This window comes from Chiloscyllium punctatum, chromosome 3, assembly GCF_047496795.1.
Source record: "Chiloscyllium punctatum isolate Juve2018m chromosome 3, sChiPun1.3, whole genome shotgun sequence".
Taxonomy (NCBI): Eukaryota; Metazoa; Chordata; class Chondrichthyes; order Orectolobiformes; family Hemiscylliidae; genus Chiloscyllium; species Chiloscyllium punctatum.
The window spans coordinates 57,205,157-57,228,684 of record NC_092741.1 but is presented as its reverse complement, the minus strand read 5'-3'; the positions used below and the strand labels follow the sequence as shown (position 1 = coordinate 57,228,684).

General features: G+C 42.4%; 2 protein-coding genes across 4 annotated transcripts in view; one reads left to right on the top strand and one right to left on the bottom strand.

Annotated features, from left to right (window-relative positions):
- orc3 (origin recognition complex, subunit 3) overlaps positions 1–1,847 on the bottom strand; it is a 69,496-nt gene extending 67,649 nt beyond the window's left edge. The window contains exon 1 of the mRNA XM_072553668.1: positions 1,777–1,847. Within this exon, the coding sequence (XP_072409769.1) occupies positions 1,777–1,800 (24 nt within the window). The 5' untranslated portion in view covers positions 1,801–1,847. The remainder of the gene's footprint in view (positions 1–1,776) is intronic.
- A 96-nt stretch (positions 1,848–1,943) lies between these two features.
- The window catches only part of rars2 (arginyl-tRNA synthetase 2, mitochondrial), a 77,077-nt gene continuing 55,492 nt past the window's right edge, over positions 1,944–23,528 (top strand). The window contains exons 1-3 of one of the 3 annotated variants that reach the window (XM_072553666.1): positions 1,944–2,124; positions 9,632–9,705; positions 18,493–18,595. In XM_072553666.1, the coding sequence (XP_072409767.1) occupies positions 2,089–2,124; positions 9,632–9,705; positions 18,493–18,595 (213 nt within the window). In that variant the 5' untranslated portion in view covers positions 1,944–2,088. Of the gene's footprint in view, positions 2,125–9,631; positions 9,706–10,311; positions 10,465–12,473; positions 12,503–18,492; positions 18,596–23,528 lie in introns of those variants that run through there. The other 2 variants (XM_072553667.1, XM_072553657.1) reach the window with 2 other exon arrangements.

Genomic DNA, 23,528 nt, shown 5'->3' with positions numbered 1-23,528 from the left:
CACACGCACTAAACAACCCCGCCGCCCTGTGGCTGACCACTTCAACTCCTTGTCCCACTCCACCAAGGACTTGCAAGTCCTGGGCCTCCTCCATTGCCAGATTCTAACCACCCAACACCTGGAGGAAGAACGCCTCATTTTCTGCCTTGGGACCCTCCAATCACACAAGATCAATGTTGATTTCACCAGTTTCCTCATCTCCCCTCCGCCCACCTTACCCCAGATGCAATCTTCCAACTTGGCACTGCCCTCTTGAACTGTCCTACCTGTCCATCTTTCACCTTATCCCAGATCCACCTTCCAACTCAGCACCGCCCTTTTGAACTGTCCTACCTGTTCATCTTTCTTCCCACCTATCCGCTCCACCCTCTGCTCTGACTTACCACCATCACCCCTACCTCCATCTTCCTATCACATTCCCAGCTACCTTCCCCCAAGCCCCATCCCCTCCCATTTATCTCTCAGCCTCCTTGGGCCTCCCTTACATTACTTTTGAAGAGTTTATGATCGAAACATTGACTCCCCTGTTGCTCAGATGTTGCTTGACTGGATGTGCTTCTACAACACCATACTTTTTGACACCTTCCCACTCACCCAAATTCACCTTCAGCATAAATACCATTTTTTCCTAGCTGTTTATGGTTCGGATGAAGAATCACTGGACTCAAAACGTTAACTCTGCTTTCTTCCCAGAGTTGCCTGTTTTGCCTGCAATTTTTTAAAATTTTTGTTTCAGATCTAGTGTCCAGTTATTCATTTTACTGTTTGACACTACTCAGCACAAAGCATCAGCCTGACTGACACCTAATTTAACACTTTTAACTATCACTTCCTCTAATACCCCAGGTAGTAACAATAAGACACACTTATCAATTAGTGTCTAGATTAGAGTGGTGCTGGAAAAGCACAGCAGGTCAGACAACATCCGAGGAGCAGGAAAATCAACATTTTGGACAAAAGCTCTTTATCAGGAATAGAGGAGGGATCTCCAGCACCACTCTAATCTAGACTCTGGTTTCCAGCATCTGCAGTCCTTGTTTTTACCTACACACTTATCAATTAGATAGCATTTCCAAACGGACAAGCTCCACTAAGTAGAAGGATAGGGGCAGCAGGTTCATGGAAGCACGACCTGCAAGCTTCCCTTCTGAGTCACATATCATCCTGAACTGGAACAACATTAATGCACTTTCACTGGGTCAAAACTCTGGAGCTCTCTTCCTATCAACGCTGTGAGTCTACCTAGGCCACACAAGGCTTCAGGAGTTCAAGAAGGCAACCCAGATCCATCTTCTCCAGGGTGACTGGGAACGAGGAATAAATGGTGGCCCAGCCATCAAAGACCACATCTCCTGTATGATTAAGAAAAAAAAACCGCCCACTTCATTTCAGTGCCCAGGGCCGAGATGCGGGTGCTGCACAGTGGCGGATGTGCTCAACTCTCAACACCTATCAGCATGCAAACAGAATCTCATATCATTGCTCAGTTCACAGTCAGGAAAAAGGTACGCTGCAATATTTCTACCACACGTGTCTGCACTGGCTAACCCGTTGAGCACATCGTTTGATTCTGCATGGTCCAGCCTCCCTCCGTCCCCTTGCACATTGTTACTATTTAAATAATCATCTCGAAAACCCCTTCTAAGTGCCTATGCTTCCACCGCACTTGCAAGCTGCAGACATCTCTGGCACTGGACAGTACTCCTTGGGGGGGTTTACAGTGAGTTGCAGCCTGCCCTGAGCTGCTGGAGGAGTCTCAGTAAGAGCTGCCTTTACCCGGGACACTGACGAAGTCGCCATTGTCTCCACATTCTCTTTCCGAACGTTGCAACATCCGCCCGCTAGCAGCCAATCAGCGCGCCTCTTCCTCCCCCCCGCCGGCGGCCGAGCGGCATCGCCATTGGCTGAGAGTTCCCCCCCCCCCCCGGAGAAGAGATCAAAGGTCGGAGGTTGGAGGCTAGTTGCTGCTGCTGCTGCAGCCAGGGGTGTGTAGCGTTAAGCAGATGTCAGCGGTCGGATGGATCAGGCACAGTCAGACTGGGAATTGAGAGCGGATTCCTGAATTTTAGGGCCTGGGCAAATGATGGTATGGCTTGTCTTTTCCGAAGGTCTATAGCAGCGCAGGTACGTAGCAGTAAGCAATGCTCTTCATATACACTAATGCAGAGGTTCCGTACTGCGTGACCTTCAGTTGCTGTTTGCTGAAGGTTTTCTTTTGGCAGTATATTCTAAATAGCCCAGCTTTTTAGGTTTTTCTAAATAACGCTTCATTTTAAAAAAAAATTGGAAGCTGAGAAATGGAGAAGCTTTAGGCTACGCAGAATGACAAGACCTAAAGATCTTACTTTCTAAGCTTTACTCTTTTTAAAAAATGTGAAATGAAATGTTTGCAGGTTGGAAGTGATATTCTCATAATCAGAGGTATAAACTATTTCATTTGATGAAATGTATGCTTAATCAGTTAATTTCCATTAGCATCAGCAGTAAAATAAAGATAAATATTTGGCATTTAATGATGGTATTGTACAAAATCATTACCTTCAGCTGTCTGAAGTGCCAAAATGATTTTAAAAAAATACTAATATTAATAAAGTAAATTGGATGCCCTTCTTTCCCCATCACAAGCTCTGTCTGGGGCTTTGAAACTGTGGATAGATGCTGTTGAGGAATTCTTCATTCCACATTGTATCACATAATCCAAACTGTAGCTTCAGTGCAGCACCCCTGAAGTTCTGCATCATTGAAGATGGCATCTTTGGCATGTGATTTAGACTACAGCTATTGTTCACAATAATATGGTAGTTCCTGTGGCATTACTGAAGTGCATGGAGTTGCCCTGTAGACCTGGCATTGTCCATGACCTTGTCACCAAACCAAAATCGCTAATAATTAGTTGGACAACAAAATACAGGTATTTGAAATCTGAAATGACAACATAAACTGCTGGAAGCATTCTGGTGCATCTGTTAAGAGATGAACGTATAGTTAACCTGGAGGGTCACTGATCCTCACGTCAGTTCTGATAAAGTAGTTGACTTGAAATAATAAGCCTATCTTTGTCTTTTCATAAATGCTGTCTGTCGTGACAGTATTTTCAATTCAAAACAATGTTGCTTTGTGAAATACTTTGGGATGTTCTGTGGATGTGAGGAAATCTCCTGAGGAGATCTCTGCAGGCTACTTCATCAATGACCTCCTCTCCATCAAAGGTCAGAAGTGAGGAATGTTCACTGCTGATTGCACAATATTCAGCATAATTTGTGACTGTTCAGATAATCCATGTCTAAATGCAGCAAGACCTGGAAAATTTCCAGACTTGGGCTGCAAAATGACAAGTAACATTTGTGTCACACAAGTGCCATCTCCAATGTGGTACTATCTCCATGTCACCCCTTGACATTCAATAGTGTTACCACCATGCAGTCTCCAGAATTAACATCCTGGAACGGGAAACTAACTGGACTAGCCACATGAATACAATGGCTACTAGAGCAGGACAGATGCTAGGAATTCTGCAGTGAGGAACACACACCTCCTGACTCCCCGAAGTATGTCCATCATTTACAAGTCAGGAGTGGGATGGAATATCCCTACTTGCCTGAATGAGTGCAGCTCCAACAAAACTCAAAAATTGACACTATCCAGGACAAAATAGCTCACTTGACTCGCACCATATCTGCAAACATCCACTCCCTCCATCACTGATGCTCAGTTGTGACTATCTGCAAGATGCTCTGCAGCAATTCACTAAGGCTCCTTCCAAACCCATGATCACTTCCATCTGGAAAGACAAGGAAGCAGATACGTGGGAACGCCACACAGCTGCAAATTCCCCTTCAAAACACTCCCCATCCTGGTATGGAAATCTATCACCATTCTGGAATTCCCTTCCTAAAGGCATTGTGGATCGACCTCCAGCACATGGACTGCAGTTTTTCAAGAAGGCAGCTCCCACCATCTTCTCAAAGGAATAAGGGCCAGCGATATTTGTTGGCCCAGCTAATGTCGCCCACAACTGAAGTTTTAGAAAAAAAGATGTGAAGTACGACATAATTTTCTTTCAGAAAACATGTATTTATGTTAACAACAATGGTTTACTACTTAAAGCATTTCAACTTAACTTAAAATAATAGGATTAATGAAGCTAACATAATTATTAGACATTTACAGCACAGAAGGAAAACCATTTGGTCCAAAGTGTTCTTGTTACTCTCAACTGTGTTTCGCTGTGTTTCCCTCAACTGTCCTTTCAGACCATGAGTTCTGGATTATCACCACTCGCCAGGTGAAAATGTTTGACTTGAATCCTGTCTGAGCATCTCGATCCTCAAACTTTTTGACCTAAGTCTTGTTATGGACCTCTTAACCAAAGGGAATAGAGATTTCATGTTCACCATTTCTAGAGTCCTGCATAACTTTATACATTTGGAGAGGTCTCTGCTCAGCCTACTATTTCCAAAATATGAGCTCGAGCTTATGCAACCATTCCTCAATGACTAAAATTCTCCATTTCATGGAATATCATTGTAAATGTTCTCTGTAGGCTCTTGAAAGCATCTTTCCTATCATGCAGTGACTAGAACTGCACACAGTACTCCAGCTGTGGCCTCACCAATGTTTTACACAGTTGCAGCATACCTCCCTGCTGGTAAGTGCCTTGGCTAATAAAAGCAATGTTTCCATATGTTTCCTTTACCACCTTACCTACCTTCACAGGAACTTCGGGGATCTGTGAACCCACATAGCAAAATGCTTCTGTTCCTGTACACATCTCAGAAGATCCTGTACAGTTCTCGGTTTACAGCTATTTATTGTACACATCGTTGCCTTATCATTCTTCCCCAAATACATTATTTCTCAATTCTCTGGTCTGAACTCCATTCACCACTGTTTTATCCAGGCTTCCACCAATTTTTAATCATGAATTGATAGAGGTTTACAGCTTTGCAGTTCTGATTCCTAATTTATCCTGTAGAAACTTCAGGAACAGTGTATACTGTATATTTATTACAAGCCTTTAAATAGAAGATCTTTTAAATTGTCACTTCTGTTTGTGACACTATCCAGACCATTTGACTTTGTGAAGACGTGAATGAGTGTGACAACATATATTAAATTGTCTAAGTATTTCGGAGTTCATTTTCTTCCTGTCCGTGTCAGATGTTTTCAGAATTCAACGTACCGTTTCATGTGAACCTCTTCCTCTGTGTAACTATAATAAATAGTCTTTAAATTGTTGATAGAAAGCTATATCATGTAAGATGCACCACATCATAAATATTATATGCAACCTTTTTTGGCATGAGATTGCTAACCGTGAGATTTGTAATGTGGGGATTAACAGTGGTGTACTGGTACGGATAGAGAACTGGTTGGCAGACAGGAAACAAACAGATCCATTTCTGAGTGGTAGACTGTGAACAGTGAACTGCATGGATTAGTACTTGGACACTAGCTGTTCACAATATATTTGAATGATTTTGGATGAAGAAGCTAATTGTAATATCTCCAAGTTCACAGCCAACACAAAGCTGGGTGGGGGAGTGAACTGTCAGGAGGATGCAGAGATGCTTCAGTGTAATTTGCACAAGTTGAGTTAATGGGCAAATACATGGCAGATGAAGTATAAGTGGATAAATGTGAAATTGCCCACTTTGCTAACAAAATCACTCCAGCAGATTATTGTTCAAATGATGATCGATTGGGAAAGGGGGCCTTGCTCATTCAGCAGTTGCTGAAAGTAAGCATACTGGTGCAGCAAGAGATTAACAAGACAAATAATATGTTGGCCTTTGTAGTGAAAGGACTTAAGCACAGTCGCAGGGATGTCTTTCAGTAATTGTATAGGGCATTGGTGAGACTTTATCTGCTGAAGGGTGTTTTTCTATGGAGGGGAGCACAACAAATATTTACCAGATTAAACTCAATCTCAGGAATGAGATGAGTCAGTGGGGATCTCACAAAAACTCATAAAGTTCTAACAGGACTGGACAGGTATTATTGCTAGACTATTAACCCTAGAAATTTAGCAAATATTCTGGGAACCCAAGTTAGAATCCTGCCATGGCAGATGATGGAATTTGTATTCAATTTTAAAAAAAAATGGAATTTAAGAATTTTCTGACCAGGAAACCATTGTCGATTGTTGGAAAAACCCGTCTGGCTCGCTAATATCCTTCAGGGAAGGAAATCTGCCACCTTCACCCAGTCTGGCCTACATGTGGCTCCAGACCCACATCAACATGGTCGGCTCTCAACTGCCCTCTGAAATGGCTCAGCAAGCCACTCGATTTGTTTCAATCGCTACAGAGTCGGCACAGTGGTTAGCACTGCTGCCTCAGCGCCAGAGACCAGAGTTAAGTTCCAGCCTCGGGCAACTGTCTGTGTGGAGTTTGCACATTCTCCCCGTGTCTGTGTGGGTTTCCTCTGGGTGCTCCGGTTTCCTCCCACAATCCAAAGACGTGCAGGTCAGGTGAATTGGCCATGCTAAATCGCCCATAGTGTTAGGTGAAGAGGTAAATGTAGGGGAATGGGTCTGGGTGGGTTGGTCTTCAGAGGGTCGGTGTGGACTTGTTGGGCTGAAGGGCCTGTTTCCACACTGTGTAAGTAATCTAATCTAATCTCAAAAAAAAATGAAACCGATGGAGCACCCAGTATCAACTGAAGCATCAGAAAAGACAACGGCAGGCAACAGCTCTGTTGACCATGCAGAGTCCTCCTTACTAATATCTGGGGGCTAGTGCCAAAATTGGGAGTCCTCAACATTTGACCCTATGAAGCCTCATGCTTCAGGTTAAACAGAGCAAGGAAACTTGTCGTTGATTACAATTCACTGTGCTCTCTTGGCTGATGAATCTGTATTCCTCAGTGTTGAACAACGCTTGGAGAAGCACTAAGGGTGGCAAGGACTCAAATGTGCGCTCAGGTGGTGTTGATTTCAATGTCCACCACCAAGAATGGCTTGGCAGCAGTACTACTGTTCACATTGGTCGAGACCTAAAGGACATAGCTGCTGGACAGGGTCTGCAGCAGGTGGTGAGGGAACAAACAAGAGGGAAAAACATTCTTGACCTCGTCCTTACCAAACTGCCATCTGCAGAAGCATCTGACCATCTATCGGTAAGAGTGATGATCACACAGTCCTTGTGGAGATGAAGTCCTGCCTTCACCTTGAGAATAACCTGTGTCGTGTTGTGTGGCATTATTACCGTGTGAAATGGGATAGAGTTCAACAGATTCTAGCAACTGAAGACTGGGCATCCACGAGGCACTATGAACCATTCTCCAGCACAATCTGCAACCTCGTGGCCTGACATATTCCCCATTCAACCATTAACATCAAGCCAGGGGATCAACCCATCTACCCAAGTTCAATGTGGAGTGCAGGAAGGCATACTAGGAGTATTACCAGGCATACCTAAAAATGAGGTGTCATCCAAATGAAGCTACCAAACACAACTACCTGCATGCCAAGCAGCAAGTGATAAAGCTAAATTCTATCCCACAAACCGCAGATCAGATCTAAGCTCTGTAGTTCAGCCACATCCAGTCGTGAATGGTGGTGGACAATTAAACAACTCTCTGGAGGAGGAAGCTGCACAAATATCCCCACCCCCTCTGATGGAAGAGCCCAATCCATCAGTGTAAAACATAAGGCTGAAGCATTCGCAGTAAACTTCAGCCAATTTCATTCACTCCACGTGACATCAAGAAACGATTGGAGGTACTGAGTATAGCTATGGGCTCTGGCAATAGTACTGAAGACATGGGCTCCTGAACTTAATGGTCTCCTCACCAAGCCCTTCCAGTACAGTTACAACACTGGCATTTACCTGACAGTTAGGAAAATTGCCCAGGTATATCCTGTACATGAAATGCAGGACAAATCCAATCCAGCCAATGACCATCCCATCAGTCTGTTGATCATTAGTAAAGTGACGGAAGGTAACGCCCAGTTTGGGTTCCACCAAGATCTTTCAGCTGCTGATGTCATTGGTTCATGCACAGACAAAAGGGCTGAATTGCAGAGGTGACAGTGATTGCCCTTGATATCAAGACAGCATCCAACCAAAGAGCTCTAACAAAACTGCAATCAATGGGTATCAGGGGCAAACTCTCCACTGGTTAGAGTCATACCTAGCACAAAGGAAAATGGTTGTGGTTGTTGAAGGTCAGTCATCTTAGCTGCTGGGCATCTCTGCAGGTCTTTCTCAGGGTAGTGTCCTTGCCCCTCATCAATGCTTTAATTACCTTCCCTCCATCATAAGGTCAGAAATTGGGATGTTCAAACATCAGTAAACAATGTTCAGCACTATTTGTAACTCCTCAAGATACTGAAGCAGGCTATGTTCAACTGCAACAAGATCTTGGGCTGACAAGTGGCAAGTAATATTCATGCCACGTGAATGCTAGGCAATGACCATCTGCAATAAGAGACAGTCTAATCACCGTCCATTCACATTCAGTGGTATTACCATCACTGAGTCACTGAATAGCAGCATTCTAAGGGTTACTATTGACCAGAACTCCTTGTTTATACAGCAAGTTCATGAACAGGTCAAATGCAATGAACACTGTGGCGAGTAACTTGCCTCCTGACTCCCCAAAGCCTGTCCACCAGGCAGTGTCTACAGGACTCCTGGTAGTGAATTTGGTGGCAAGGCGAAGGGACTCTAGGTGGGGCCGACCGCTTTGTGCTGACCTTGGACTCTGTGTCAGCGTGGGGAAAGGGTCTGATCCACAGCCATAGCTCAGGCACGTGAGGACTGTAATTTTGAACTTTTAAATTTTTACCTTGATATTCTTTTGAGTTGGTTTCTTTTCTGTCTTTTTAAGATGGCACTGATAGTGATGACATTACGGTGTTGGTCACAATTACATGAAATGAGCACATGATAATAAATCAATTAATATTTAGAAGGACAAGGGCAGCAGATAGATGGGGACACCACCATCTGCAAGTTGCCCTTCAAGCCACTCACCATCTTGACTTGGAAATATATCGCCTTTCCTTCACTGTCACTGGGTCAGAGTCCTGGAGTTCTCTCCCTAATGGCATTGGGGATCTGCCCACAGCAGGTGGACTGCAGTGATTCTGGAAGGCAGCTCACCACCACCTCCTCAAGGGCAACTTGGGCTGGACAATAAATGCTGGTTAATGCCCAAGCCCCATGAATGAATAATTTTTCTAAAAATAAAATGCAGGGAGGATGTTTCCAATGATGGTGAAGTCCAGAACCAGGAGTCATAGTTTAAGGTTAGGGGGCTGAACCATTTTTAGGCCTGAAATCCAGAGCAATTTCTTCACCCAGAAAGTGGTGAGCCTGTGCAGTTCTCTGCCACAAAGAGGTTGAGGCACACTCATTCAATGATGATTTAACTGTTCCATAAGTTAAAGGAGCCTGTGGTCAAATATCAGAGAGTAATGAGATCATTAAAGTTTAAAAAAACCATGCAAGCCAAATTACACTTCAATAAATAGCCAATTTAACATGATGTGATTAAATTACAGCCTCATACCTCAGGTGCTTATTGCTGTTTACATATTTAAATAACATTTTTAATTGTCAAAATTTTGGAAAGTTCAGTTTGCATATTCTCAAGATTACTCTAATTTTGTTGTTTTCCTCAGCTTTCCAAAGTCCTGGGGACCTCAACAGAGAAGCTTATTCCTATGGTGTCAGCTGTTCCTGTCTCCAAAAAACAGTAATTTAACCATTTTATATATTTTATGTACACTGTTGATTTAGATTGCATTAATAAAATTTAAAGAAAGTGCACCTTAATGCCTTTGTAGCAGTTTAGTTAGTATGTAGCCTAAAGTGACACAGTTTTCATATGCTCAGTCATGTGATTGTCTGGGATGCATCCTACTTTCAGCCCCTTTAATTCATCTTGACTTGCCTCCTCCAGTTCCTGCCCATCAAATCTCCGTCCACTCTGTACGCTATGCTTTGCCAATCATTGTTCATGCAGATATTGCTCCTCTGTGCTTGGCTGAGTGCAGCACATCAACACTGTACATCTGACCATGATTGGGATTCATTGGGTAATAAATAACTGCTGAATGAACTTGCTGACTGGGAAATAAATATTTTTAGACTCATGGAGCAAAGGAAGGAAAAACATCAAAGTAAAGGGAAAAGTTTAATGTTGCTGAAATAGCTCTCTTTATTGAGGAGGAACTTATGACAATCATGTAATATTTATGATGCTTTATAGGCATGTTTTACAAATCATGAAAACAAATAATGTAAAACTTTTAGAAGTTCCTTGACTACTTTTGAATTCTGAGTATTTAAAAATATCCAGGTGCAAGCAAAGATCAAGATTGAAAAGAATAAGGCAAGATATGAGGCAAAACCAAATGCAGTGCCATGCTATTTTTTTATTGGAAGTCTGAAGATTATCACATAAAGGGAACATTTCAAAGAAAACTTTGTCCTGGAAACAAATGTGTTCAAGGTAATAGGTTGAGAATATAATGCAACTATAATTGACACTTCACAAGATACACTTAGAAGTGGTGGCCTATGTGTTATTCTCATAATTGCAATATAAATAATTTTCAAACAAACATTTTAGATTTCATTCACCTACTTTCCATAAATTCATAGTTAGCTTTCTGTATTTTCAATTTTAAATGTTGAATCTCTTTTTATGTATAGATTCAGATTTCCTGTTTTGAGTCCAATCTCAATCTCTGTCATAGGAGCAGAGTTGGGTAATGGTGCAGAGCTGAAAGGCATTTTGGATTTGACCTCCGTTCTGGCGAGCTCAGAAAATAATGATTTTGGTTTTCCCGATGCTGACCTGAAAGAAATTATCGTGCATCCAAGATTTGATGCAGGTCATGCAGTACTTGAGCACAGAGCTCAATGACCTGTAAAAGTGATTTGATTAGATTAGATTCCCTACACTGAGGAAACAGGCCCTTCAGCCCAACCGTCTACACTGACCCTCCGAAGAGTAACCCACCCAGACCCATTCCCCTCTGACTAATGCACCTAATACTATGGGCACTTTAGCACGGCCAGTTCACCTGACCTGCACATCTTTGGATTGTGGGAGGAAACCAGTGCACCCAGAGGAAACCCACACAGACACAGGGAGAATGTGCAAACTTCACACAGTCACCCGAGGCTGGAATCGAACCTGGGACCCTGGTGCTGTGAGGCAGCAGTGCTCACCGCTGAGCCACTGTGCCAGTGGTTCCTGGAAGCTGATCTCCTGTTTGTAGCTGGTGTAGATAAATAGGCTCCTCCTACCCTACAATTTTCCAATTTTTAAATAATTCCACCACCAGTGAATGTGCTTTCTTCCTTGTTTCTCAGATTATCCTTTTAATCTGGTTTTTTGGTTATCTGCCCTAAAACCCTCCACGTGTGGCATGGTGTCAAATATTGTTAGTTAATGCTTCTTTGAAGCAGCTTCCAATGCTTCATTCTGTTAAAGACACCATATTATTGCAAGCTGTTATCCCTACTGATGGGGAAGACCCCAATAAAGGGTATGAATGATGAAATTGTAAGGGAGGCAGATTATTGGAGCAGAATAAACGTGTACATTCAATGACCTGAATTTTGCTGTTGCAATGACAGTAACACTGTCAGTGCTGTTGTAACTCCATTGAGACCTGATGGCAAATGTCTAGTTAGACACGGAACACCACTGTGTTCTCCTCAGAATGCAAGCAATTAGAAATTGCTAAACTGACAAAAACACTTCCATTCCTGCATGCTTAATCTTTCTGTAACAAGCTTTATGTGAAGTAAAGCTGGGGTTTTATAACTGACATCCTACCTTCATTGTTATTTTGAGACATACTGTTGTAAAAAGATGAACTTTAAATATTTATGTATGAATATAGGCCGTTCAGCCCCTCGAACCTGCCTTATCATTCAATAAGATTACAGCTGATGTGATCCCAACCTCAAATCTGCCTTCCTTCCTGCCTCTGATACCTTTTCACCATTGTGATGGGGAATTCTAAATGTGAAAGAGAAAGTTTGCATACAGTACTTCTATTTTCTTAATCTCGTGTGTTACAATCCATTATTGGTCTATCTATAAAAGGTGAAAATCCAAAATCAAGCAATTCAGTGATTTATATGCTTCCTGGTTTGCTCTTTGTAAGAATGCATCAATATGATTTGGCTGTTCACCCTATCTTGACGATACCAATATTATTGGTTACCTGGTGGTCTCATTGATTTGGAGCCAGATCTCAGTTGCTGTCAGCAACTGGATAGCTGTGCTGCAGAGCTCTGTAGGGTTTTTTTGGCAGCAGTTTTAAAATTAGCAACATATGACTTTGTTTTGGCATTGACTGCAAGCATGCACTGAATCGATCCATGCTTCTATTCTGTGTGCCAGTCACTGTGGTGTTTTTCCAACCTTGTTGCAGAATCAGTAGCTTCTGCAGGCAGGCTGTAGGAAACCACTGCATCCTAATGACTACCCCAAGGAACTCCTGTTGTGAAGAAGCAATGCGTTACCAATGGTGAGAAATCAGTGTTGTTAGCAACAAAAAAAAACTGTTCCACAGCGTTACATAAAGCAACAGGCAATGAACTGTAATAGTCAAAGTTGACGTACGGCCAGTGTCATGACTTTTCTAAAAAAAAGGTTTTGGAAGGTTTTTTTAAGATGGAGACTAACCGAGTCTTCTGCAGATACTTTTTTTTTTAAAAATACCCAATAGATAAGCCAAGGCAATCAACCCCACTTCTGATCTGATAATGGAGGATGTCATTGAAGCATCTGAAGATTGTTCAGTCTAGGACACTACCCTGAGGAACTCCTGCAGGGACATCCTCAGACTGAGATGATTGGCCTCCAACTACCGTAACTATCTTCCTTTGTTCTAGGTGTAACTCCAACAAACGGAGAGTTTAGAAATGATAAATAAAGCTAAGCTGATTTAAGAATTATGATTATGTTTTTCTTTCCTGATTTTCTTATCCAGTTGTCTGAAAATCCAGCGCACTTTGGAAAATATGGATGGTAATAAGATCAAAGTTCACCATCTTTTTTGTTTCTGTTTTGTGTGACCTATTTAAATAATACTGGAGTTTAAAACAACAAATGCCTGTACCTTATTAGAAGGCCAAGGCCTGATTAAGCTAATTCTAAGCCAGAATTAATGTAATAGTTCATGGAAAATATTGCAAATATCCACTCATGAAAGGCAGTTTGAAAGTAAAAACTTGCACTGTTTGTGGCATTTTTTTCCAAGCTCCCTGGATCTCTGAGTACCTTACAAACATTGAAGGACTCTTCAAAGTTGTTATTACAACAGTTGTAATGTAGAAAATGTATTAGTCAATTATATCACAGCAACTTCCAAAAACAACAATACAGTAATGAGTAGACAGCCTGTTTTGGGATGTTAAATGAGGGATAGATATTTCCAGGACACGGGATAATCCTCCTACTCTCCTTCACAGCAGTGAATGGGATCTTCTAAATCTAATGAAGGATAAATGGAGCCTCAGTTTATTATCTCACTAAAAGTAGGCTTTTTGAATCTGGAACTCTAGGACACCAAACTTGCTAGTAACCAGGGTGTGGGTGATACACTGTCTGCTTTGGAGAAAACAGCAAGACTGCATTTATTTGTGTAATAGCCATATACCTCCATCTTATTCATCTGTCCAGAAACAGCACCAGTTTTTTTTTGGTAAGGATGAACGATTTGTTTTTTTGCCTTCACTATTACCAGAAATCTATTCCATGTATTGATTTCTCTTTTTCATTTGGAGAATAATATCAGTACCCCATTCTGCCTTTTGCTAACTTGAATCTTCTTGCCATACCCTTTCAATTTACATTCAAACAATTCTCAAATGATCATATATGTCTCCTGTAAGGCCACTTCCTAGAAATTTCCTTTGAAAAATTGAAAATAATTTAAGAAGATGTCTGAGCTCCACCTTATCCAAGTCCTAACTGGCCCGTACATTATCCTGAGATACTACATAGTTGTATGTTATAAAATCAGAGGAAACAGCCCCTCAACATCTATCTGTTCATGTTTTCTATGTTTCAATAAGATCTCTTTTCAAGCACTTAAATTCCAGGCAGTATAGGTCCAGTCTACACCATCTTGCAGTCATCATTCATTACTCTGAGGATTAAAGTATTAAATGTCTCCATCATGTCTATGACCAGAACTGGATGTGATACTTGAGGACTGCATTTGACTCAACCTCTATACAGTTTAACCATATTCCATTGGAATTATTTTTTCTTTGTGATATAACTTAGCGTTTTGGTTGATGATTGTTGTGCTAAATTGCTTGGATGTGTTCAGTCTAGGTCTCTAGGTCTCTTTCTGTTTCAACCTTGGCCATCTCAACACTCTTCACTGAGTGCCTGTATATTTTTTTTTCTTCTCTGCATTGTTTTTTATTTAGAGCCATGGAGTCCTAGAGCTGTACAGTACGGAAACAGACCTTTCGGTCCAACTCATCAATGCCAATCAGATATCCTAAATTAAGCTGGTTCTGTTTGCCAGCACTAGACCTACATCTCTCTGAACCATTCCTTTTCATAAACCCATCCAGATGCCTTTAATTGTACCAGCCTCCACCACTTCATCTGGCAGCTCAATCCATATACGCCTCTGTGTGAAAGATTTGCCCCTTCGGTCTCTCTTATATCTTTCCGCTCTCACCCTAAACCTTTGCCCTCTAGTTCTGGACTCCCCCACCCCAGGGAAAAGACATTGTCTGTTACCCTATTCATGCTCCTCATGATGTTATAAACCTCTATAAGGTCACCCCTCAGCCTCCGATTCTCCAGGGAAAACAGCCCCAGCCTATTCGGCCTCTCCTCATTGCTCAAACTCTCTAACCCTGGCAACACTCTTGTATATCTTTCCTGAACGCTTTCAAGTTTCACAGTTTTGGGCGGCACGGTGGCACAGTGGTTAGCACTGCTGCCTCACAGCGCCGGAGACCCGGGTTCAATTCCCGCCTCAGGCGACTGACTGTGTGGAGTTTGCACGTTCTCCCCGTGTCTGCGTGGGTTTCCTCCGGGTGCTCCGGTTTCCTCCCACAGTCCAAAGATGTGCAGGTCAGGTGAATTGGCCATGCTAAGTTGACCGTAGTGTTAGGTAAGGGGTAGATGTAAATGTAGGGGTATGGGTGGCTTACGCTTCGGCGGGGCGGTGTGGACTTGTTGGGCCGAAGGGCCTGTTTCCACACTGTAAGTAATCTAATCTAATCTAATATCCTTCCTATAGGAGGGAGACCAAAATTGCTCATAGTCTTCCAACAGTGGCCTAACCAATGTCCTGCACAGCTCCATCATGACCTCCCAACTCCTATACTCAATGCTCTGGCCAATAAAGGAAAGCATACCAAATGCTGCCTTCACTATCCTATCTACCTGAGACTCTGCAATGTGATTTAAATTTTATCTGTCAGCATCCAGTAAAATGTTTGCTTCGTTAACTCATGCTACAATTTCATGTCCACTTCCATTTTAGTGTCAGTAAATCTTTCCACTCTCCGTATCCAGATTGTTTGTGGATTTGAGGTAGTAGTAGTGGACCTAAAACTAATCAAATACAATACCCCTACTTATTCTGGCTGCATTTATCTGCCTACTAATAGTTCAGTCTTTTTATCAACCCAAAAAGCCCTGAATCTCCACACCTTTTAGTATGATCTTTCATGTGAATTTTTTTTCTGTTGTCCTTTTGGAGGCCTGCATTTACCTGTATGATTTACAGACTATTTTTAGGTTGATGCCTGTTCAGAGATGTGAAAGAGTTAACCCAGATAGTATCTCCCTACTCTGAATCCATTTTGGCATCTGTTTGCGAGGATCTTTTATATATAAGACATAATATTCAACTTTACTCCTGATGCATCCGTTATATTATATTGCATGAAGTAGAAGTCAGGTTGGTGGGTCTGGTGATGTCTGTGTCAGTTTTGCTATCGGTTTTGAAAACGGACACTACATTGATCAGCTTCCAATCCATTTGTAACTCACTTGTTAAGTCTTTGCAAATCTCCTATCAGATATGTCTCCACACTCCATCTGTCTGTGGTGGTATTAATTTTGAGCCCTTTTAATCTGACTCTGATATCCATCTGATTTACTGTGCATTCGCTGGATTTTATCTTGGTCATCTGTCGTGTTACTCATAATCACCTTTAAGCATTCGCAAAGGAAGACATGTTCACCTTCAGTTTTAATTCTGATTACATCTCTTATGATTCTGTTTCCTCTCTGAGAGATCTTACTGTTGGAACACTGATAATATTCTTTACCCATCTGTTTGAATTTTGCTGCCGGGTTTTATTTTTCTGGATCACCCTTTTTGTCCCTTTGATCATTATGTTCGCGTCTTTATCCCAATGCAATGCTAATTCATTCTGCCTGCAGGATTTAAAGAAGTTCCTTTGTTTTAAAATTTGTAATAATCCATCAAAGACATAACCTGTTGACACAAAAACAGAAATGTCTGGTTAAACTCAGCAGGTCTGGCAGCATCTGTGGGGAGAGAGCAGAGTTAATGTCTTGAGTCCAGTAATTTTTCATCAGAAGCTTTCATCAGGGCAGTATGGTGGCTAAGTGGTTAGCACTGCTGCCTCACAGCACCAGAGTCCCAGGTTCGATTCCAGCCTCTGGCACCTGTCTGTGTGGAGTTTGCACATTCTTCCAGTGTCTTCGTCGGTTTCCTCTGGGTGCTCCGGTTTCCTCCCACAATCCAAAGATGTGCAGGTCAGGTGAATTGGCCATGCTAAATTGCCCCTAGTGTTACGTGCATTAGTCAGAGGGAAATGGGTCTGGGTGGGTTACTCTTTGGAGGGTCGGTGTGGACTTGTTGGGCCCAAGGGCCTGCTTCCACACTGTAGGGAATCTAATCTTAAAAACCCCAGTTTCCATAAAGATGTACCAGACTCGAACTGTTAACCCTGCTTTCACACTCCAGAAGCTACCAGACCTGCTGAGTTTCACTGCCAGTTTCTGGACTATTTTTTTTCTCCAGCATCCACATTCTTTCTTTTATTGTAACCTGTTTCCTCCCCAATGTCTGAAACTTATTGGTGTTTCCACAACTAGCCCCTAAAGCCTTTCATAAGCAAGGGTTAATCTATAATTTTGTGACTTGTGTTTACCTTTATGCCATTACTCATGCTATAACCCCAGTTCCCATTCTGTAGAGTTGGTTCTGCTATAGCACAGTAGTTCCATTCTCGTGCAACCCCAACTTATAAGAAAATCACGTAATAGCAGCACCATTTAAATTATGGGGCTGGAATTGTGATGTAACCAATACAACCTTTAAACATTCACACTTTTGAAACAGTGTCCCCAGTTTGTAAATCGTGCTGTAGCGAATTCACATCAAGGAAACCCGCATTATAGCCAAATGACTTGTACTACTTTATTTCCCCCTCAGTGCATGCATGTTAAAGTCTTCTTTTTGAAATTCCTCCTTATTTGAGTCATTGAGCATGGAAACCGATGCTTCAGTTCAACTAGCCCATGCCAAATTAAACTAGTCCCACTTACCTGCATTTGATCCATATCCCTCCAAACCTTTCCTAGTCATGTATTTACCCAATTGTCTTTTAAATGTTGTAACTGTACCTGCATCCACCACTTCTTCTGGCAGTTCATTCCACATACTAACAGCTCTGTTTTTAAAAAAATTGCCTTCCTAACTTTTAAAATCTTTCTCCTCTTGCTTTAAAAATCTGTCCCCAGTTTTGAAGTCCTCTATCTTTGCTATTCACCTGTCTATGTCCCTCATGATTTTATAAACCTTGACGAGGTCACCCTTCAATGACCTACGCCCCAGTGAAAAAGAAACTTCTAAAGATTGAACCCTCCCTAGCTTGAAGGGAAGGAAGACTGTAGTCTTAATTAGCTTAATGTCTTAAATATAAATTGACTGTGTTATAAAAACAGACTATAAAACCCTGTTTGGTTTGTTACTTGCTTGCCAACATATTATTCAGAACTCAAGTAATACTTTACTCTCTGCTCGCGTAAAATTAAAAGCTTTGGTTTGAGCAGCTTGGCACTGAATTTTTATTTGGGTGCAGAGGCATGTTCTGACACAAATGCTTACACTACTTTTGAGGTGAAATTCTCTTTTTTTTCTTTCACATTCCCAACGCTGGTGTCATTTTCATCAGGCCTTTTTGAGTCTTTGCTTATTTTGCTTTGAGAGTTTTCTTTCTTACGGTTCTTGTTTTCTGCTTGTCTTTTGGTTTCCAATTGAACAATGGAGTTCACCATTCAGCTGTTCCACTCTTATCTGTTGAATACATTTTCTGTGTCCTTTGAAACAATTTGTGACCTTAATCTCGCATTTGGTTTTGTCATTTTTTTTTAGTTTTTCCCACTTCCTGATGTTGTCTGCATTTCTTTGCAGTGGATTTTGACATTTTGTCTATCTGTACGTCTGTCTAATGTGTTGAGGAAAGGCAAGTTGCGTTTAATGTTCTTTCAAACATTTTTCAGGCAGACCCTAGATTTTCGCATATCCGTGAACTCTGTGCTGGAGAAAGGCTGCCTAAAATCGGGGTCGGCTGTCCAGAGTCAAGCAAGGCAATTGTCTGAGCAGGTACTGTTACTTGAGGACACCAGGTTGTGCATGTTGCGTTGGAAGAGGACGGTGGTTATTACTGACTTTAAGGTGGAGGTATTCCTGGGTCTGTATCAAAGCATTGGCTAGAAGCTGTGTTTATCAAGGAATCGCATTGGACGGAGTTTTGATTTGAATGGAAGGAGTATCAGGCAGGTGGGCGATGTTTGGCTTGGCTTTCCAGTTTTTGATGCAGCCAGGCAATCCAGTGTCTTCAATGGAATCCCAGGATTCTGCCCCTTAAATCTTTTGAGGCTAACAGAATAGAAAATGTAGATTCGGTACTGATTTTATATTTAAAAGGTGAGCTCCTCATACTGAAAGTGCCTGTGATGTACAGCCATTCCTATCGTGTAGCAGGGGAGTAGGCGTTTACTTTGGCAGAAAACAGCCACCCTCCCGATGATGAACGTTGCAGTTGGATCTGATATGCTGCCATCAAGTAGCCGATTGAAAATACATCTTTGTTTCTCTTTCCTAGCAAGAACAAATCCAATTGTATATAAACAGAAAACTTAATAAACAGAAATGTTTATCAACAAGGTAAAATAGATTTTAGAAATTTTTGTTATAGCTTCACTCTTTACTGGATGATAAAGTCCTCAATGGTTTGAAGAAGATTTCTTCTCATTGCTAATCTGTAGTACTTATTCTTCAGGATGTGGATGGTGCTGTGAGGAGGTGGTGATGAAGGATTTATCTTTATTGGACCTCAGCATTCTGTGTGGTGAGGGTATTCTTCCAGTGCTAAAGGACTATGGTTTGTGTAATGTCGACTCTGTCGAGTATTTTGCACAAGTCACTCCCTGGTAAAAGTAAGGCTGAGAAGAAATGCTTTTTTTTAAAAAAAATGCAAAGAACTGTCGATGCTGAAAATCAGAAAAAACATAAAGTGCTCAAAATGGTCTGTAGGCCTGGCAGCGTCTGTGGAGAGAAAGCAGTTAACATGTCAGGTCCAAAGTGTTCTGAAGAAGGGTCACTGGACCTGAAATGTTCACTCTGCTTTCTCTCCATAGATGCTACTAGATCTTGAGTTTCACCAGCAATTTTGAATTTTTGTTTCTGAGAAGAAATGTATTTGAATCTATTTTCATCAAAGTTGTGAAGAAACATTGATTCTTATAGGATCTTAAAGTTTACCTATTAATAGAACATGGAAAAGTACAGCACAGAACAGGCCCTTCGGCCCAAGATGTTGTGCCAAGGATTAACCCTAATCTAAAATAACCTAATCTGCGCAGCCATCAACTCACTGTTATCCATGTGCATGTCCAGCAATCATTTAAATGTCCCCAATGACTCTGCTTCCACCACCACCACTGGCAACGCATTCCATGCATTCACAACTCTCTACGTAAAGAACCTACCTCTGACGTCTCCTCTATACCTTCCTCCTAACACCTTAGGACCCTTTATGGCTGTCAATTCTGTCCTTGGGAAAAGTCTCTGGCTATCGACTCTATCCATGCCTCTCATTACTTTATACACCTTGATCAGGTCACCTCTCTTCCTCCTCTTCAGAGAGAAAAGTCCGAGCTTTGTCAACTTCTCTTCATAAGACAAGCCCTCCAGTCCAGGCAACATCCTGATCAACCTTCTTAGCACCCTTTGCAAAGCCTCTGTATCTTTCCTATAATAAGGCAACCAGAACTGGACACAATATTCCAAGTGTGGTCTCACCAGGGTTTTATAAAGCTGCAGCAAAATCTCGCGACTCTTAAACTCGATCCTCCTGTTAATGAAAGCCAAAACACCGTATGCATTCTTAACAACCCTATCCACTTGGGTGGTAACTTTGAGGGATCTATGTACTTGAACACCAAGATCCTGCTGTACCTCCACACTGCCAAGAATCCTATCTTTAATCCTATATTCAGCATTCAAGTTTGACCTTCCAAAATACATCATTTCACATTTATTCAGGTTGAACTCCATCTGCCATTTCTCAGCCCAGCTCTACATCCTGTCTATGTCGCGCTGCAGCCTACAACAACCCTCAATACTATCAACAGCACCTCCACCCTTTGTGTCATCAGCAAATTTACTAACCCGTCCCTCAGCCTCCTCATCCAAGTCATTTATAAAAACTACAAAGAGCAGAGGCCCAAGAACAGAGCCCTGCAGGACCCCACTCAACACTGACCTCCAGGCAGAATACTTTCCATCTACAACTACTCTCTGCCTTCTGTCAGCCAGCCAATTCTGAATCCAGATAACCAAATCTCCCTGTATCCCATACCTTCTGACTTTATGAATGAGCCTACCATGGGGAACCTTATCAACTGCCTTGCTGAAGTCCATATACACCACATCCACTGCCCAACCCTCATCAACCTGTCTAGTAAAATCCTCAAAGAACTCAATAAGATTAGTGAGGCATGACCTGCCCCTCACAAAGCCATGCTGACTGCTTTTAATCACTCAATGCTTTTCCAAATAGTCATAAATCCTATCCCTCAAAATTCTTTCCAAAACCTTGCTGACCACAGATGTAAGACTGCCTGGTCTTTAATTGCCAGGGATTTCCCTATAACCCTGCTTGAAAAGAGGAACAATGTTTGTCTTCAATCCTCCGGTACGACTTCTGTGGAGAGTGAGGAAGCAAAGATCTTCACCAGCAGCTTAGCAACCTCCTTTCTCATTTCCCAGAGCAGCCTAGGATAAATCCAGTTTGGCCCTGGGGACTTATCAATCTCAATATATGCCAAAATTTCCATCACGTCAACTTCCTCAGTCTTGATCTGTTCAAGCCTGTTTCCCAGCTCCTCAAAGTTCTCATTCTCAACAAGGTCCCATTCCTTCGTGAAAACCGAAGCAAAAAACTCATTTTGCGCTTTCCCTTTCTGCTCAGACTCCACGCACAAGTTCCCTACACTATCCCTGACTGGCCCTACCTTCTCCCTGATCATTCTCTTATTCCTCACGTCTGAGTAAAATGCCTTTGGGTTCTCCCTAATTCTTCCTGCTAAGTCTTTTTTGTGCCCCCTCCTGGTTCTCCTCAGTCCATTTCTGAGCTCCTTTCTGGCAAGCCTATAATCCTCTAAAGCTGTGCTAGACCCTTGCTTCCTCTACCTTAGCTGCGGCCTTCCTTTTGATGAGAAGCTCCTTTTGTTCTCATCGTCCGAGGATCCTTAATCTTACCTCTTACCCCTTCTTGCCTGTCTTAGAGGAACAAATTTATGCATCACTTGCAATAACTGCTCCTTAAATAATTTCCACACGTTTGTTGTGCCCTTTCTCTGGAACAATTGCTCCCAGTCTGTACTTCCCAACTCCTGTCTGATAGCATCATAATTTCCTTTTCCCCAATTAAATATCTTCCCATGGTAACTGCTGCTTTCCCTCTCCATGGCTATGGTAAATGTGAGGCAGTTGTGGTCACTGTCACCAACGTGTTCTCCCAACGTGACATCTGACACCTATCCTGGCTCATTGCTGAGCACCAAATCCAAAATGGCCCCCTGTAGGCCTGTCTACATACTGAGTAAGAAAACCCTACTGAACACACCTCACAAAAACGGCTCCATCCAAACCATCTGCACTCAGGAGGTTCCAGTCAATATTGGGGAAGTTGAAGTCACGCATAACAACAACCCTGCTACATCTACATTTTTCCAACATCTGCCAGCCTATGAGATCTTCGATTTCCCTACTGCTATTAGGGGGTCTGTAGAAAGCCCCCAATGAGGTGGCTGCTCCCTTGCTGTTCCCAACTTCCACCCATACTGACTCAGTAGACAAACCTTCCTCAACAACCTTCGTTTCTGTAGCCGTGATGCATCTCTCTGATTAGCAGTGCTACACCCCCTCCTCTTTTATTCCTCCTCCCTGTTCTTTTTAAATGTTCTAAACGCTGGAATATCTAGCAACCATTCCTGTCCCTGTAAAACCCACGTCTCCGTTTTGGCCACAACATCGTAGTCCTAAATACTCATCCATGCTCTAAGTTCATCACTCTTATTCCTGACATTCTTTGCATTAAAGCAGACACGCTTTGAGCAATCTTTGTTCCATCACATGAAAAACCTTCCCAATAGATTCACTACATTCTGTCACTGCCCCATCTGCAACTAGCCCCATATCAGATATGTAGCACTGATTCCCATCCCCCTGCCAAACTAGTTTAAACCCTCCCACACATAAACAAATCTCCTACCCAGGACATTTCTGTGCCTCCAGTTCAGGTGCAATCCGTCCTTCATGTGTAGATCCCACCTTCCTCAGAAGGCATCCCAATGATCTAAGTATCTGAAGCCTCCCTCCTGCACCAGCTGCGCAGACATGTGTTAAGCTGCACTCGCTGACTGTTCCTCACCTCACTATCTTGTGGCACCGGTAGCAAACCTGAAATCACTGGTCTACTTGTCCTGCTCTTCAGCTTCCAACCTAGGTCTCTGTAGTCACTTTTTAGATCCACAATCTCTTTCCTGGCTATGTCATTGGTGCCAATATGTACCACAATTTCTGGCTGCTCCCCCTCCCCCTTCAGAACCTTGTAAACCCATTCAGCGACATCCTGGACCCTGGCACCAGGGAGGCAACCTAACCTTCCGGGAGTCCCGTTCCTGACCACCCACTTAAAAAAAAAAATCACCTACCCTTCCCAGCAGCCCTTGCTTCTCTTCGCCCTTTCTCCTCGCTGCTCCATGACAAACAGATCAATCTATTACCTTCCAGTAAAGGACACAATCCAAAAGATGTTCAAACAAACTTAAATCTAATTATCATGACATGTCTAAAGGTGTCATCAGGTTTGACTTGCACAAGGAAATACATGTAGAGGTATGCTGGAGCCTTACTGTCTTGGCTTCAGAGCAATAGTACTATTAGGCCAGTGTAGGGCCAACCTGGTGTACATGTGCAGTACAACACAGTGATAGTGTTGGGGGTGAATGTTGTAGAATTACTGGAG